We start from the raw sequence: 17,457 nt of genomic DNA on the forward strand, positions 1-17,457 counted from the left end.
CGGCGGGTCATGCTTTTCACCCGATTTTTGTAGAACAACCCAAAAATCTCCCAATTTCCGGATTTGGTTCGTAAATTACATTGCGCGTTTGACTTCCAGTTATGAACCCAAGCTGAGCTTGGATTTTTGTAATGCGTAAACAATGCCAATGGCTATAACAGACACATTAAGTGTAATTATTATCGTGAGTTGTTTTGACTAAGTGAAGGTTTAAATCATTAAGTGTGATGGCTTCCAATAAGAAAAGGTCTTCATCGGGGCCAGTGGAATCAAAGCCAACAAAAAGAAAACAATATTTTTGTACCTAACATATCTGGGAAAATGAATTCCCATACGTAAAACAAAGTAATCGAGTACAAAACGAGGCTTTTGTGTTCTATGTAACGCACATTTGAATATTGGATTTTGTGCCCAAAATGATCTGACTAAACATTCAAAAACGCTAAGTCAGGTATAGAATGCTTTTTAATACACAAAAGTCTTCCAAGTCACTTACAACTTTCATGCCATCATTTACAGAGTTCAAAAGCAAGGTTAATGTAGCAGAAACTCTTTTTGCATTTTTTTTTTAGCGGAACACAACATACCATTTTCTGTGTCAGATCACTTTACAATATTCAAAATCAGCAACTGTTAGTTAAAATGCTTAATAAAGTATTACACATAAGTTTAAACACATATTTCTATACTTATGAAATGCATGGTACATAAGTTTGAACACATATTTCTATACTTATGAAATGCATGGTACATAAGTTTGAACACATATTTCTATACTTATGAAATGCATGGTAAATATGTCGTGAATGTCGATCATTACGCGCTATGACCAGATTTTTTACTTTCAAAATCTGGTCATGACCAGATTTTCACATGTTGGAGGTTGGCAAGTATGGGAGTTGTGCTAAGAAACTGCTCATTACTATATTCCATATACATACATGTACCAACATTCCCCCCGCCCCCCCCCCCCCCCCCCCCCCAAAATTAAGATATTGGAGTTTCCTGGTAATGTGCACATCAACATTATTAGACTTCATCAGCATGTACGGTGATTTTGATTATTTACCATGTTTTCCTTTTGGTCACAGTGATTGCATCCTCAATTCCATCTATTCCCCACCATTTTGGAACTTTTCCTGAGTGGTTTTTGGCGAGCTGAACTTTGTCATAAGGTTTCTGAATCCTCTTTGTCACTAAATGCCAAAGTGGGACACAGCACAACCAAACTGGCATATCACTGTCTTTGTATTTTGCAATGAGTCTTTCCAGAGTTTTCAGCAGTACACTAAATTTATAAACAAATGAGTAATTGTAAAAATGAAATATTAACTTATAAACTATATATAAATGGAAAACTAATTGCTAAACTAGAACTGTCCTAATGGGACTAATACCCCCGCAAGGCTAAATTCAAATGGGACAAATAATTGAATTGAATAATAAAGGTTTGGAACACATACAAATTTATATTTAAAAAATTCTAGAATTGTAAAAAAAAATTAGTTAAAAAAGAAAAATTAAAATCAAAATTGTTACAACTTCACTGTAAATACATATGTATAACATTAATACATTAACAAATTTATGTATCTGATGATATTTTTTTCAAAATGACAATAAACCCTCCCTTTGCAGTAAATAGAAATACCGGTAGCCAAGCAATACTCTTCTGTTGATAAAACTTTGAATATCTTCCTAATAAAAGTCTTGACAGATGCAGTAAGTTGTTTCAAACTTTCCTCACTTTCTCATATATGGTACAATGGAACTCCATTTCAGAAAATTGATCCCATAGGACTATGATTTTCTTTGATGAGCTTTTTAAATTTAATAACCTCCCAAAACATTACCATAATTACCATACTATGGTAAAAATATGTATAAAAAAAAAAAAAAAAAAAAAAAAAAAAAAATTTAATATTACAAACAATTTTAAAATGCCAAAACATTACAATCATATCAGTAATTTTGAATTTCATTTAAATTAATGCCCTATAGGGTCACTTCAATTTACTTGACTAATAAATTTTAAAAAACAACTTCTAAAAATAGTTAAGTTCTTTATTAATAATGATATTATTTATTTCCTTATGATGATAGAAACGTTTGGTTAACATGAAACAGTTTTAAAATAGCCCAAAAACCACCGCCCATTTTACAGATTATCAATTTTCCCTAAACACATGCTCCATCTAAACCATGGTTCAGATAATGGCCCCCTTGGGTCATATGAATTCAGCCACACTTGTCTTTGGCGTTCTTATTAACTCCTAAGAATTTATCATTAACAAACAAAAATTTTGCATTGTCAGTCGATAGAAATTACTTATAAAAAATAAATTTAGTTAAGACATAAAGACAAAAAAAAACCCATCTGAATGTATTTATATAAATATTTTTTAGAGTGTTTTAATACTATTAATTAATTAATAAAATCTGTAAGGATTACCTCCCTTACTTTTCAACATCAGTGTACAATACATGTATATTGAATAAGGAAAATAAAAACTGTCATAAAATCATTAAATCTTGCCTGATCTTAAAAAAAAAAATTGCAGGTGCACATATTTCAGATGGTGATCAACATATGTACAAATTTTCAGACTGTTCCATGCAGTAGTAAAAATTCTATAAGGGGGACAAAGTTGCGTCTACAGACAGACGGACAGGGTGAAACCAATATACCCCCGTAAACTTCGTTTGCGGGGGTATAAATTTAATATGAAAATTAGTAGATATCATGAAATCCAGGAGGCATCATCAGCATTTCCTTGTAAGGATAGCAAATATTGTAAGCTAGTGAAAAAGATGGAATTTAATGCCATTCATCAAAATTTATTAAAGTTTTAATTCCAGGGTGTCAAATTTTCACAATTTACCAAAATGTACCAATCACGATTTGCGATGGTTTAATTTAATTTCACACTCCAGTTTTTAGCGGAAAAACAAAAATCACTAACACAGCAAAATTAAAACCAAAGTGATTATTTGTCAATTAACAGTATTCCAGTGCAAAAAATTCTGAAGGAATTAATTTATAAATATCTAAAATCTTTTTTGGTTCTGAAAACATCTGGATGAATGCAGCCAAAAATAAACCTAAAACTTTGACAATTTTGTGAAAACAGTCCAAAAATTTAACAAAATGCTAAACAGATCGAGACCACTAAATATTGTGACGTCGGCATAGATTTGCATACTTATTTAAAGCAAAATAAGCTGTATTTTTTAGAATTTCATTTTGCTGTAAAAACCTGCTAGTATATGCAAAGTCTTCATGTAACTTAAACTTTTATGATAAATAAGGTTGAGAAAAAATCATTAATTTTTGTCAGAGAAAAGATATATCTTCTAAGGAACATATATATAGCAAATCAATTTTTGTACAGGACGACAATAATTCAATTTCGCTCCAATTAAGGCTTCTTAACGGCCCTTTTCACAAAATTTTGGCGGAAAGAAAGTTTAAAACCATGATATTTTTGTCATTTTAGTAGAAAATAACATTTTCGTTAAAAAAAATTTCACCATGAAAATTGCAGCTCATATTGCTTTAAATTAGCCATCTGTTTACTTTTATCGACAAACCAGTCAGGTGAATGAGTTGCAAAGCATGGGGGGCTACTACAAGTGTCAGTGTATACAAAAGCATATTGAAAATATATATCATTTTGAATTGTCCTTTGGAAACTAATTTTAAATGATTTTTCAGAATATATGAAATTAATATGGACAATTATTTCTGAACCTTAATTTCTAAGTTCACATTTGAAAAAAAAACCTATCAAAAGAGAGTACGTTCTATTGAATTAGAAGCAATGATGAGTACCGTTTTTTCACATGATACCCCAGATTTGGGACAACATTAGTAGAATGCGCATTGATATTTTCTTCAGGGACATTCATCAGATTGCGTAATGTACAAAATACCATATGCTGCATAGCTTACACTTCTGTGTTTGTATATTTGTGCATTTCTACTTCCGTGGCTATTCACGTATGTTAAAAATGTACAGTTACCTGTATTTATTTCTAGTGCACAATGATTAAGTCACCAATAAACAATTATGCAGTTTTTTTTTTTATCAAAATCTATTTGTACTTGTATGCATATGTTTTCCAGTCCTTTGATAGTAATCATTTTTTGAAGCAACAATTGATCAACTAAAACAACAGTTTTTTTCAATGTGAGCATGGAACAAAGTGAATGGAACGTAATCTTTCCACTTTTACCTTCTAAACTAAAAAACAAGATGTACAAATATTCCGGCAAGCAATTGAATACTGTGTATAAAACAGAAAAAAACCATGTGCGTTTGTTTAATTATAAACCCGTTGTAGACCATAATGCTTTGCAACTCATTCACTGGATTGGAGAATCAGTGTTTGACGTAAATATTGTCACATATGTTAAATAATGGTATCCATATAAGGTAATGTACCCGACCTGATAAAGCATCCCTTAAATCTCATGGTCATTTAAGGGAATAATTTACATAGATAATAACTCTCCATGGATGGAAGAGGTGCACAGGCAGTGGTAGAAGACTTCATGGACATCATAACCATGCATTTGGTTTTTCTCAAATATATACGGGAGTAAAGAAGAAGATTGATACCGGTACATTTTTCGATATATCCATATTGGTCCTGCTCTAGGGCCTGAACCCCTGACCCAAGGGCCTTGAATTTAACAATTTTTGTTGAGAGCTTCATGGACATCATTACCATGCATTTAGCTTTTTTTCAGCATGTGTGGGAGAAGAGAGGAAATTTTTTTTTTTGCTCTTTTAAGCCTATTTGGCCCTCTTACTGAATGATGTGGTAATAAATTACACAATTTACATTTCTCTTATCATTGAGATGCTTCAATCAAAAAGTGGTAAGAATTGGCCTTGTAGTTTTCAAGAAGAAGTTAAAATGTAAAATTGCTACAGACGAAGGAATTAAAGGCACATGCAATGGACAAAGACTAATTGCAATAGGTCTCCCAGTGCAGTCAGAGCCCTTCTTTTGGGGAAAATGAAATTTATAATTTTGGAAGAGGGTTTTCTGGCCTACATAATTATGATTCAGGTTTTCTTACAGATGGGTTGGCACACAGAAAAAAGTTTTAAACATTATATGCATTAACACCTTATGTCATTGACCATTTTTGCTCTGTCAGGGCTTCCTGGTCTACATAATTATGCTTTCACTTTTTCTTACAGATGTGTGGGCATAGAGAAGATTTTTGAAAAAGGGTTAATTTTAACGACTTTTGCTCTGCCCAAAGGGTCTCTATATATATGGGGAAAGAGTAATGAAATTTAAAAGTTATGATCCTTTTTCGATCCCTAAGAGATGCATCATATCTAATTTAAAAAGAAGTGGCCTTGTAGTTTTAAAAAAGATCTGAAGTTAAAAATGTTCAATTATAAACACAATGTCTCCTGTACAGAAGCATATTAGTGCTACATACACCCTTCACATTTTTTTTATTTTCTACACTTCTGTATAATTTGCACATTTTTAAAAGTGTAATATTCACACTTTATTCTGTAAATTTTACACTTTAATCTGTAAAATTCACACTAAAATTTTACAGAATTTTACAGATTAAAGTTTACACTTTACAGATTAATATGTAAATATTACTGATTAAAGTGCGAATTTTACACTTTGAAGTGTAAATTTTACAGATTAAAGCAATATGAGCTACCATTTTTATGTTGAAATTTTTTTTACGCAAATGTTATTTTGTACTAAAAATTATTGTTTTTGTTTTTGTGAAAAAACCCACGCGGGGGTGTTAAGGAAGCATATGGGCAATATGCCGTCTTATTTTGACTGTTGTATTCAAAATCGTGAAATTAAATAATTGTTTTAAATAAGATCAAAAACTTAGTATTATCCTTTAAAATAGATGTCAGTGCAATAAAATCGGGTAGTACATCACTGCCACATTGGTGCATTATCACGTGACAACTATTTAAAATAGCTTACGTATATTCCTTAACATAAAATGAGATAGAACAATACTACCCCGCAGTTTCCAAAATAAAATAAACATTCTGTACCAAGTGAAGCCAAAACATCTCAGTTTAATCAAAACTGCTGCTAGAATCCTATGTTTTTCCTTATTAAAAAGTTATTCATCCGGTTCTCGTAAAACCTTCCCAACTTTTATAAAGTTTGCACGGAAAATGGCAAAATGCATTAAAACAACACACACCATGGGATTCTAGCAGCACTTTTCAATTTAAGCATTGATCAAACTAACGATACGTATAAAATTTCAAGTTCAATATACACGGGGTAGTGTAGTTCTAGTCGGATTTTTATATCGTAAACAACGACAGAGGAAAGCCTGGCCAAGAAATAAAAGCAAATTTACATACCTTTTAGCGAATGATTGATAAAACTAACATCTCCCCCAGTATTCTTATGTTCAGTTCTCAATAAATCACACCACAATACTTTATTAGAGTTCTTAGATTAGTTATATTTTGAATATGTTTACAATGCTTTCCGATCAAATTCACACAACATTCAACTTTTAGTCATGACGTCATCAATGTGTAAATCTACGTAATACAATAATTTCTGGCAAAAATTGTCTTCAATATTTTTTATTTGTTTTTGGTCTACATTTCATTGCTTATATATTTGAATATATGTACATAATAACTAAGATTTGTGATTTCACGGAATTACATGTAACTCAGATTCCATATGCTTCCTTAACACCCCCGCGCATTTAGAAGCCTTAATTGGAACAGAATTGAATTATTGTTGTCCTGTACAAAAATTGGTTTTTTTTCTATATACTGGTATTCCTTAGAAGAGAAATCTTTCTATTGACAAAAATTAATGATTTGTTCAAATCTTTTATACCATAAAAGTTTAAGTTACATGCAGATTTATCATACTAACATGTTTTTGCACCAAGATAAAATTTTAAACAAGAGGCCAATTGGCCTTAACTGTCACCTGAGTAGCATATAACCCATACACAAACTTGTTGAGGAGTCTCATATATGCATTTAATTAATTAGGTTTCATTCTGGAGTAGAAAATTATAATTTGTAATGACGACCACCCCCTTGTCTAAAATCTTTCAAAAAGAACTGTGAAACCTATAATTTTGGAGAAAAGCTTAAAGATCTGGTCTACAAAATCATGAATTCAGTTTTCCTTTCAGGTGTGTTGGAGTAAAGAAGATAATTTTTTAACATTATATGTATTAACACCTATACATCCATTTTTGCCCTGCCCTAAAGTCAAAACCCATCCTCCAGGGGACATGAAAATTAAAATTTCAGTAGAGGTCTTCCTGGTAAACAAAATTATTAGTCAGTTTTTATACAGATGTGTGAGAATACAGAATTTTTTTTTAAACATTATATGCATTAACAATGTTGCCATATTGCCCCCCCCCCAGTCCAGAACCCCTAACCCAGGGGCCATGAATTTCACAATTTAGGTAGAGGAGTTAGTGGACATCATAACCATGTATTCAGCTTTTTGCCCACATGTGTGGGAGTAGAGAGGAAGTTTTTTTAAGATTAAAAACATTTTTACTATATGGCAATATTGGCCCCACCCTAGAGCCTGAACCTCTAACAAAGGGGTCATGAATTTCACAATTTTGGTAGAGGGCTTCATGGACATTATAACCAGGCATTTAGTTTTTAACAAATATATATGGGAGTAGAGCAGAAGATTTTCTATGATTTAATACATTTTTATTATATGGCCATATTGGCCCCAACCTAGAGCCTGAACCCCTGACCCAGGTGTCATGAATTTCACAATTTTAGAAGAGGGCCTCATAGACATCATAATCATGCATTTAGTTTTTAACAAATATACATGGCAGTAGAGAAGAAGATTTTTTAAGATTTAATAAATTTTTACTATATGGCCACATTGCCCCACCCTAGAGCCTGAACCCATAACAAAGGGGTCATGATTTCACAATTTAGGTAGATGGCTTCATGGACATCATAATCATGCATTTAGTTTTTAACAAATATATATTGTAGTAGAGAAAAAGATTTTCTAAGATCTAGATTTAATACATGTTTACTATATGGCCATATTGGCCCCTAGAGCCAGAACCCCTGACCCAGGGGCCATGGATTTCACTATTTTGGTAGAGGGCTTCATGGACATCATAACTATGCAACCAGTTTTTCCTCAGATGTGTGGGAGTAGAGAAGATTTTTAAAAATTTGGCTTTTTTTGCATATTTGGCCCCACATGTGGCGCCCCGGGGGGTGGTAGAGCCATGAATTTCACAATTTAGATTCCTCTTACCAAAGAGATGCCTTACACCAAAAATGGTAACAATCAGCCATGTAGTTTTTAAGAAGAAGTTAAAAATGTAAAATTGTTAACAGACGACGCACAATGCACAACGACGGATGAAAACGGATAGCAATAGGTCACCTCAGTTTACTCAGGTGACCTAAAAATACAGCTCTTATTGCTTTAAAGTATAGAAAATAAAAAATGTGAAGTGTATATGTGGCACTAATACACTTTTGTACCCGAGTGACTCGGGTAAACCAAAAATTGATTTTGTGGCCTAAACAAAAACAAAAGTGTCTTAAGTTTATATCTTCAACAAGATCGTTACAAAATTTAAGTGAGCTAGATCATTATAATGATCATCAAAAAATTCAATATGATAAATCTTTCAATTTCTATAAAATCTTTCAGAGAGGATGCGTCATAACAATTCGACCTATCAGAGGCAGTATTCTATAAAGTACAAAATAGATATACTTACTCCTCCTCAAAGTTCTCTTTAATGGCTTGGAAATCCATGTCCTCTTGAACCAGTGCTCTCAATAATGGCATGTACTGGTCAAATTTCAGATTTAGCTCAAATTTTTCAACAATATACAGAATTGCTAGAGCTGAGACTGGATCCTTTACAGTTTTATTGGAAAATTCTTGAACTTTTGGGTGCAACATGTCCAAGAAAGCCTAAAAGTGTGTAAAAATATTATATTTATATCAGTAAAAAAATAATTTACAAAACAAGAGTCCATTGGCCACATAGCTCATTAAACAAACAAATTGAATGTAACCTGTTATACTATGCTCCCACCATCATGATTAGCATCGCGAATGAAATTGTTGTCTTAATTGTAATCAAAGTACAATGTAATTGCATCATATCTCACCAGATCTTTATGTCTGTAGTTGCATTTGTTTTAATTGTAGAAAAAATTTTAACAGTCAAAAATTTTTCAAAGACCAACACGATTAATTTTCAATCATAATTGTTTGGTATCATCTGTCAGATTGCACTGCATCATAACTACTGGTAAGAGAAGCATGTCACATTATATCGTAACCCTCTAATTGTGATGAACTGCAAAGAAACAAACACCATGTTGTGCTGCATTCAGTTACTGAAATACTGGCGTGAGTTGATTTTATCAATTAATATTTATTTTAAAACCAACAATATGTTATTTTGCATGGCAAATAGTTTCTAATCTATATTTGAATCAAAACATTTTTATAAAATGAATTCTTGGACTTTTCAGTCAAGAATATCTAGAAAACCCCATATTAATCATCTTGAGTAATATTTAAAGATAAAATTAATTCCATGGCATCAATTTGGATCGTACTATTTTCAAGGTATTTATTTAAGTTTCCTTGAAAAACAGTGCTTCAGCGTACATTACATCGAATTTATCTATCATTTTCATGAACTTTTAAGTCTTGTCAGAAGTGATGATTTGTGATTAGGTCCAAACACTGTTTAACTTTCTGTTTGCCAGAGCCGCCCGCCCACCCGCCCGCCATTTTCACCATTTTAATAACCGGAATTTTACCATTGGAAAACCTGGTTAAAAATATCTTCAGAATATCAATTTTATGCAAAAATGAGATAATTTTTCAAAATTTTGCAGGAAGCAAAATGAGGAAAATATCTCATATATAAATTATATATATATAAAGCAGTTTTAGAATTACAACATTTAATTTATCAAAAAAGGGTTTCCCTAACAACAGAACCCCTGTCCTTGAGAACTACATTTTCTATAACCAAATTTTAAATTTAAGATTATATACACCAAAAATACAAAAATTTCATATAATTATAAAAATCAGCACATAATATTGATTTTATTGATATTTAGTTATATTGTTCCATCCCTATTTGTAACATATTGCATTTGCAAAGATATCTGCCATTAACTTGTTTGATATTTGCATGCCTAATTTACCATTTTGACCTCAAAGATGGCAGTGATGTGGGATTAATTACTCAGAGAGAAAATGTGACACATAAAACTTATATAGAATACCTCTCCAATATATTGTTTGAAATTTCCGTAGTCATGTTTCCAATACTTGAATCTGTCCCCATAACTAGTCCAAAAGCCTCTGTGAATTGAATCAACACATTGCAGAGACTCTATACATGAAATTGCACGTAAGTCTTTTCCCAACATGAACCCTTTCCATTTGGGGAAAAAATATTTCATGGCAAATGTAATACTACTGATGAGATCGTCTTCATATTTGTCATTTTTAAATCCTCCTGTAATCATTCTGTAGTATTTTTCACTTGGCTTTTGAACCATTATCCCATCATACTGATTATGAACCTCTAGAAATAACAGAAAAAAGAAACAGAAAAATGAAAAACATTAAAACACTGCATGGTGAGATAGTCAATATTATATAATGAGGTGATTTGGCATTAGGTTTGAACACTGACTAAAAAAAGCAAGACTATTTCTACAAAGTTTTGTCCGTGCTAAGTGGGTTGGCATTAGGTTTAGGTTACTTGGACTTTAAATTAACTGTAAGGCAGGCTTACATTTACATTGTAACTTGGTAAGGATGGTGATAAAGGGAAGTTTGTATAACTGTATATTTGTGTATATAACATTTGCTCATTAATAAATCTATGGATCCATAACAAGTGTTTTCATTTACATGAAGCTGGAACTTGGAGTAGAGTTAGTGTGATTTTGAAATACTCGCAAATATTTGACAGAGTGATTGAGCGTTGATATAAATTTCTAGAACATTTTCATTGTTACGGAGAATTGGATCTAGACTAAGAAAACTGACGGATTTGATACTGACTTTACTTTAGTGACTAGAGACGTAAGAATATCATGGAACTTCTGGTATAAATAAAAGTTGTAACCACTATATGATTACATTGGTGCCGTGACGTTACAATAACCACTATACGATTACTTTGGTGCCGTGACCAACCCCTGGAACTGACAGGTGAACTCCTGCCAGGGGAAGAGCCTGGGGTGATCTTCGAGGGCGAAGATCATTTAAGGGGGGAGGAATGTGAAGGTCAGACTGGTTTGAATACCGGCGCCAGATAGCTCAGTTGGTAGAGCACCTGACTAGAGATTCAGGGGGCCCGGGTTCGAATTCTGATCTAGTCCGTCATTATTCGGCATTACTGAAAAATAACTCGTACTACAACAAATTCCAAGATATTTTAAATGCCAAAGTACTGCATATTTACAAATTAAGAAACACAAATTCCTTTTCTGAACCATATGAACTGCTCAGCAGTTACTAGACGGTACAGTAAGCATTACCTTCCTTAAAGTGATAATATGCAATAAAAATGATTAACAATAAGGGGGCCTACTAATGAATTTATTTATGTTTACTTCTTTTTAATGACAGGGAGTAAATTATTTGACGTTTTACTTGTCTCCCAAATTAGACTATTTCATGTGGTTGATGTTACTAGGACGGCAATAAGTTATGAATATACAGGGGAAATGCCACCAGTCTCCTCTCCAGTCTCACCCTATGAGCATATATCTAGAGCAAATAAAGTTAAGGAATTTCGACCAAGCCTAAATACAGTATACATGTAGATCACATACTTCACACTCATTGAGCATGGATAACGCAGAAAAAAGCCTCTGCTAGCCTGTATTACATAAGTTTTAATAAACGGAAAAGCCAAGACTATCAATAACACCAGTCAAAAGTTGTCAGTGTAATGAATACACTCCCCAACTTTCATTCAAAAACTCATATCTACACTTTACATTTTAAAGGGGCACACAACAGGTTACACGTGTTTTCCTTGAAGATGAAGGACCATATGTATGCATGTCAAAAAAATTCTAATAAAAGGGTAAAACACAAAACCTAAACAAAATCAAATTAAGTACTTGACCCAGGTTCTATTATGATGATAATCGTTCTCTGGCAGGAACTAGCCTGTCGGTTCAAGAGTTAAGTCACGGCACCAATGTAACGGGATGGGAGAAATAATGACAGACCAGACCGGGATTCGAACCCGGGCCCCCTGAATCTCTAGTCAGGAGGGCTATCTGGCGCCGGTATTTGAACCGGTCTGACCGTCACAATATGATATCATTGCAAACTGGTTGAAATTTTGTTGAAACTCAATCGCAGAGACATAGATTGGCAAATGCATTTCATTAATTTGATCTACCTGGTATGCAGTTTGCATAGATTAAAAAAATATTTTCATACTTTTCACAATATAAAGTAAATAAATGAAATAGCACTGATGAATGATTTTAAACATGTTATACAATTTAAAGATATTAAATATTGTTTGTCATTTTAGATAGTTTCATGAATATTATGGTATATAGTTAGGTGTATCTGCATACAGTCAATTATTTTTTAGTCGAGAGAGAGAGCTCGAGTTTCAATCCGCTACTTTTCTTCATTTTGTATTTGATCGTCAAGACCAGGGCGGTGTTGATTTGCTGGACAACTCTACCGTGGGGGTACGCAGTTTTAACCTGAGACACCTGTCTTAAACCATGTTGCGATTTGGACCGCTGGGTTGCATGGAAAATAAGAATTGACAGTACTGTAATTCATTGATTATTTAGATTTTTTTCGATTCAGCCGTTTTAAATGAAACAACTACAATTAACAATATGACTCATGTAAATTCTGCTTAATATATCTTGTTTCGTACATTTTGTACATCTAATAATGTCATTATCGGGTTGATCATGATGATCGTTAATGTGATTATTCGTTTATCATGAACGTTGTTTATTCTTTCCTTCATGTATCAATCCTATTGTATCTTGCGTGTATCCTGTTTGATTGTGTGTAAATCGTATCCTATTGTTTGTCTTGTAAAAAAATAATGTTGCGGGTAATGTACAAGGCCTCGGAGATAGAAATGCCATAAATTTCAAAATTTAGATTCCTCTTAATTATCATAGATTGAGATGTTTTACACAAAAAATGGTAACAAAAAAAAAAGCCTTGTAGTTTTCAAAAAGAAGTTAAACATGAGGCCCATGGGCCACACTGCTCACCTGAGCAACAATAGACATTATAAAATCAGCAAAGTAATATACCAAATAAATATGGACAATGTAGTCTAACAGATCCTGTATTTAAAAAAATCAATTTTTTCCCTTGATATTCTGTAAATCATTGATCCCTTTTTGTCAAAGCATAGTCATTTCACATACTGAGCATTACAGTTCTGAAGAAGATTTAAATCAAATGGGATATAAACCTACATCAAACTTGTGAAGCCCAAGAATTGTCCAGAGGCCAAAGTCTAAACAATTTTAAAGAATCAAAAATATATCAATTAAAAATGCTTGATAACACTTGAGTTTGGTGATTTAAAATGTTTTCCTTTATAAAATTGGACCCCCCAATCCCCCTTGTGGCTCCATCCTACTCCTGAAAAATATGATTTTGACAAATTTGAATCAACACTATCTAAGGTTGCTTTCACTAATGTTGCAAAATGGGTTTTTTTAGAAAAAGATTTTTCTCAATATATTCCTTTGTAAAGATTTAACCGGTCCCCATTGTGCCCCTACCCTACCCTACCCCCGGGGATCATAACTTGACCAAACTTGAATCTACACTACCTGATGATACAAGTTACAGCTTTTCTGGCCAGTTGTGTTCTGAGTAGATTTAAAATAAAATTTCTCTTTATATTCCAACGTAATAATTTGATATCCCCCATTGTGGCCCCACCTTACCCCAAGGGACCATGATTTGAGCAAACTTGAATCTTCACTATTTGAGGATGCTTACAATCAAGTTTCAGCTTTTCTGACTTTATGGTTTTTTGAGTAGAAAATTTTAAAAGATTAACTCTATATACTCCTATGTAAAACTTCAACCCCCCATTGTGGCCCCACCTCACCCCCGAGGACCATGATTTGAACAAACTTGAATCTACACTATCTGAGGATGCTTCCACACAAGTTTCAGCTTTTCTGGCCTAATGGTTTTGGAGAAGAAGATATTTAAAGATGAACTCTATATTTTCCTATTTAAAACTTTGACACCCCATTGTGGCCCCTACCTTACCCCTGGGGACTATGATTTGAACAAACTTAAATCTAAACTATCCGAGGATGCTTCTACACAAGTTTCAGCTCATCTGGCCAAACGATTTTTGAGAAGAAGATTTTTGAAAAATATCACCAAATTTTCAATAAATCCTAATTATTGCCACTTAAAATAGTGCGTGTCCCTTTATTTTAACCAAACTTGAATCCCCTTTACCAGATGATGCTTTGTGCCAATGTTTGGTTAAAATTGGCCAAGTGGTTCAGGAGAAGAAGTCGAAAGTGTAAAAAGTTTACAGACAGACGGACACCGGACATAAAGTGATCAGAAAAGCTTACTTGAGCTTTCAGCTCAGTTGAGCTAAAAATGAAGTAAAATTGTTAAAGCACCACAACATTTATTTGCACAATGAACAAAGACCAATTAAATCTGCCACAATTTTCTTTAATGTGTATACTCATGCATCTTCCAAATGAATTAACAATACAACCGTTCCTTTTGTTAAAAATCAATTAAAAATTATTTAAAATTAATTAGAAATTAATAAACTGATTTAATTAAAAATTATTAAAAATCAATTTATTAAAAATCCTACCCTAAATTAAGTCAAATTTGGTTAAAATTAAAGCAGAATTGAAACCAACTTTAAATTAACACTATACCTGATTTGGGAGGAATCTTGAGGCATCTGGCTAAAGGGATGTCACTTCTACTATCGTAGAAATATTCATAGAGAGTCATTTGTGCCACTCCACCAGGCATAACAGAATAGTTGTAATAGATATTCTGATGGGAATATCCTTTAGGAACTTGTATACTGCTTTCATAATACACATAACCACAAGACAAAGAACTGAAATACAAAAATATAGTACTTCTAAATAAAACTGGTAAAGACGTCTTTTAAACATGTGCACTATTATGTCAGATAGGCATGTTGAGTTATCATACAGAAGACTACTTAATGATGTTTTGACAGTGATAAATCCCTGGTAAGGTATACAAACTGCAGAGTACAAAAGAATAACTTTACGTCAGGTTTATCACAAATCCAACAATTAAATTTGATACCATCTTGATTATGATTTTAATGATAAAAATACTTTGGATACTACAGTATGTTTGCAAATTAAAAAGTAAGAGAAGTATTTTCTTTACTTTTCACAAGTTCAATCCAATAATATTTGCTGAAAATTGACATGATTGAGCAAATCACAGTTTACTGCAACAGTAATACTAAACTACCATATGGTAAATGTTGTAAACTTTCAGCAAATATTAAATTTTAAAGAACTAGAGCCACAAAGCATCAAAATGTGCCTCAAAATTTTCACAAAACTCAAGTTTGAAACAATACAAATTGTAATTACTTATAATGTAGGGCACAATATTCTGCTTCTATGCATATGAAATTTTTTCACTTCGGCCCCACCGTTTAGCACATGCGCATCACCAAACATACTATGATCGTTAAAAATAGCTGCAAATTGTATATTTTACTGCAGTTTTTCCCAAATTTGAATGCGGCCACACTTGAGTACCTCTTTGAAACTTTTAAAACTGAGAGATATTGCATAAATGCTTCTGCCTGCAAAATTTCGTAGAGGTACTCAAGTGTGGCCAATATGTATTTTACAAATTTTGAAAATTTTAGTATCAGAAAATAAAACAGAGCACAGCCACTCTATTTTAGGGAAATTATTTGCTTCCTTTTTAGCTCACCTGAGCTGAAAGCTCAAGTGAGCTATTCTGATCACATTTTGTCCGTCGTCCGTCTGTCCGTCTGTCCGTCTGTCTGTCTGTCCGTCTGTAAACTTTTTACATTTTGAACTTCTTCTCTAAAACTGCTTATCCAATTTCAACCAAATTTGGCACAAAGCATCCTTATGTGAGGGCGAATATAAATTGCAAAAATAAAAGTCCGATCACTATTCAAAGCAGAGAAAACCTTGAAACTGTAGAAAAAGGGGGGTGCATTTTTAAAAATCTTCTTCTCAAGAACTACTGATTCCAATTCAACGTAGTTTAGCATAAATTATCCTTATGGGAAGGAAAATATAAATTGCAAAAATTAAGTGCTAATTCTGTTTCAAATCTGAGTTATTACGAAAATAATAATAAAGGAAATGAGTGTTTCAATCAGTTTAATAGCTTCGGGTTCGGCATCCGGTAATCCGGCATCCGGTAAAATGGGTAGGCAGGACTTGGTCTGGGCAAAACAAAGATTGGCAGTAATTAATCTGCCAATCTCATTAAAATTTCAGGATATTTGATGGACTAGTATATTTGTATTCGCTGTAAATATTGCTGCAAAATAATGCGTATTTGGAATCGACGATTGTCGATCTGCCTTGGCTTTTATTTTCCCACGGCCTGGGTTTGCATACCCATTTTACCTAGACTCGTATTCCATACTTCTAAAACGAGGTTCTTTGTTTAAAGCAGCCATGACATTATACGAAAAAGGGTCGATCTGACTATGATGAATTTGCTTGTTGTGCAACAGTTCGCGTATGAAGGGAAATCTTTGAAACATGCAAAATATATTGTTGCCGATTTTGTGAAGTAAATTCAGGCTAAATATTTCAATGCGTTGACAGTTTTCACACATGACGTTGGTGTTAGCTTGTTCCGATTTTCGTTTCGTTTTCATTATTTCTGCTTGTAACCTGGGAACTATCGTCTGTATTATTTCGTGATTTTTACGTATCAAATCAAACAGAGACTTTGGTAAATCAAACAGTTAACTGTTTACCTGCGCAAATTAAGCAAAATCTGATGTATCAAAAAATAATGAAATACAATTCATTCTATCGGTAATTCGATCGGCATTATCTTTTGCGTAATGGTAGATTAATGCAATAGGTTTTGTTGCGATGCTCGTCATTCTTGAGTTTATTCAGTTTAAATAAAGTTTGACATTGCTGACGGAAATATGTAGGTATATACATGTATATATATGATTCATTTCGAAAAAATAAATTGTGTTCTTTATTTGTTATTGTGAATGTTTCTTGTGTTTAATTGTTTTCAATTTCTATTTACTAACCATATTTGAGTGTTAAGCTTCAAATTATAAGCAAGATACAGAAATTTTCTCACAATTCTATGTTTGTACACATGATCTTAAAA

At 32.8% G+C, this 17,457-nt stretch overlaps 1 protein-coding gene across 1 annotated transcript in view; it reads right to left on the minus strand.

The window, feature by feature from the left end:
* The window catches only part of LOC128182983 (E3 ubiquitin-protein ligase rnf213-alpha-like), an 82,678-nt gene extending 72,058 nt beyond the window's left edge, over positions 1-10,620 (minus strand). The window contains exons 1-3 of the mRNA XM_052851766.1: positions 10,320-10,620; positions 8,780-8,979; positions 1,070-1,288 (exon numbers count right to left, since the gene is read on the minus strand). Of these exons, the coding sequence (XP_052707726.1) occupies positions 1,070-1,288; positions 8,780-8,979; positions 10,320-10,598 (698 nt within the window). The 5' untranslated portion in view covers positions 10,599-10,620. The remainder of the gene's footprint in view (positions 1-1,069; positions 1,289-8,779; positions 8,980-10,319) is intronic.
* Positions 10,621-17,457: the final 6,837 nt, after the last annotated feature.

The sequence above is a fragment of the Crassostrea angulata genome, chromosome 5 (assembly GCF_025612915.1).
Source record: "Crassostrea angulata isolate pt1a10 chromosome 5, ASM2561291v2, whole genome shotgun sequence".
Taxonomy (NCBI): domain Eukaryota; kingdom Metazoa; phylum Mollusca; class Bivalvia; order Ostreida; family Ostreidae; genus Magallana; species Magallana angulata.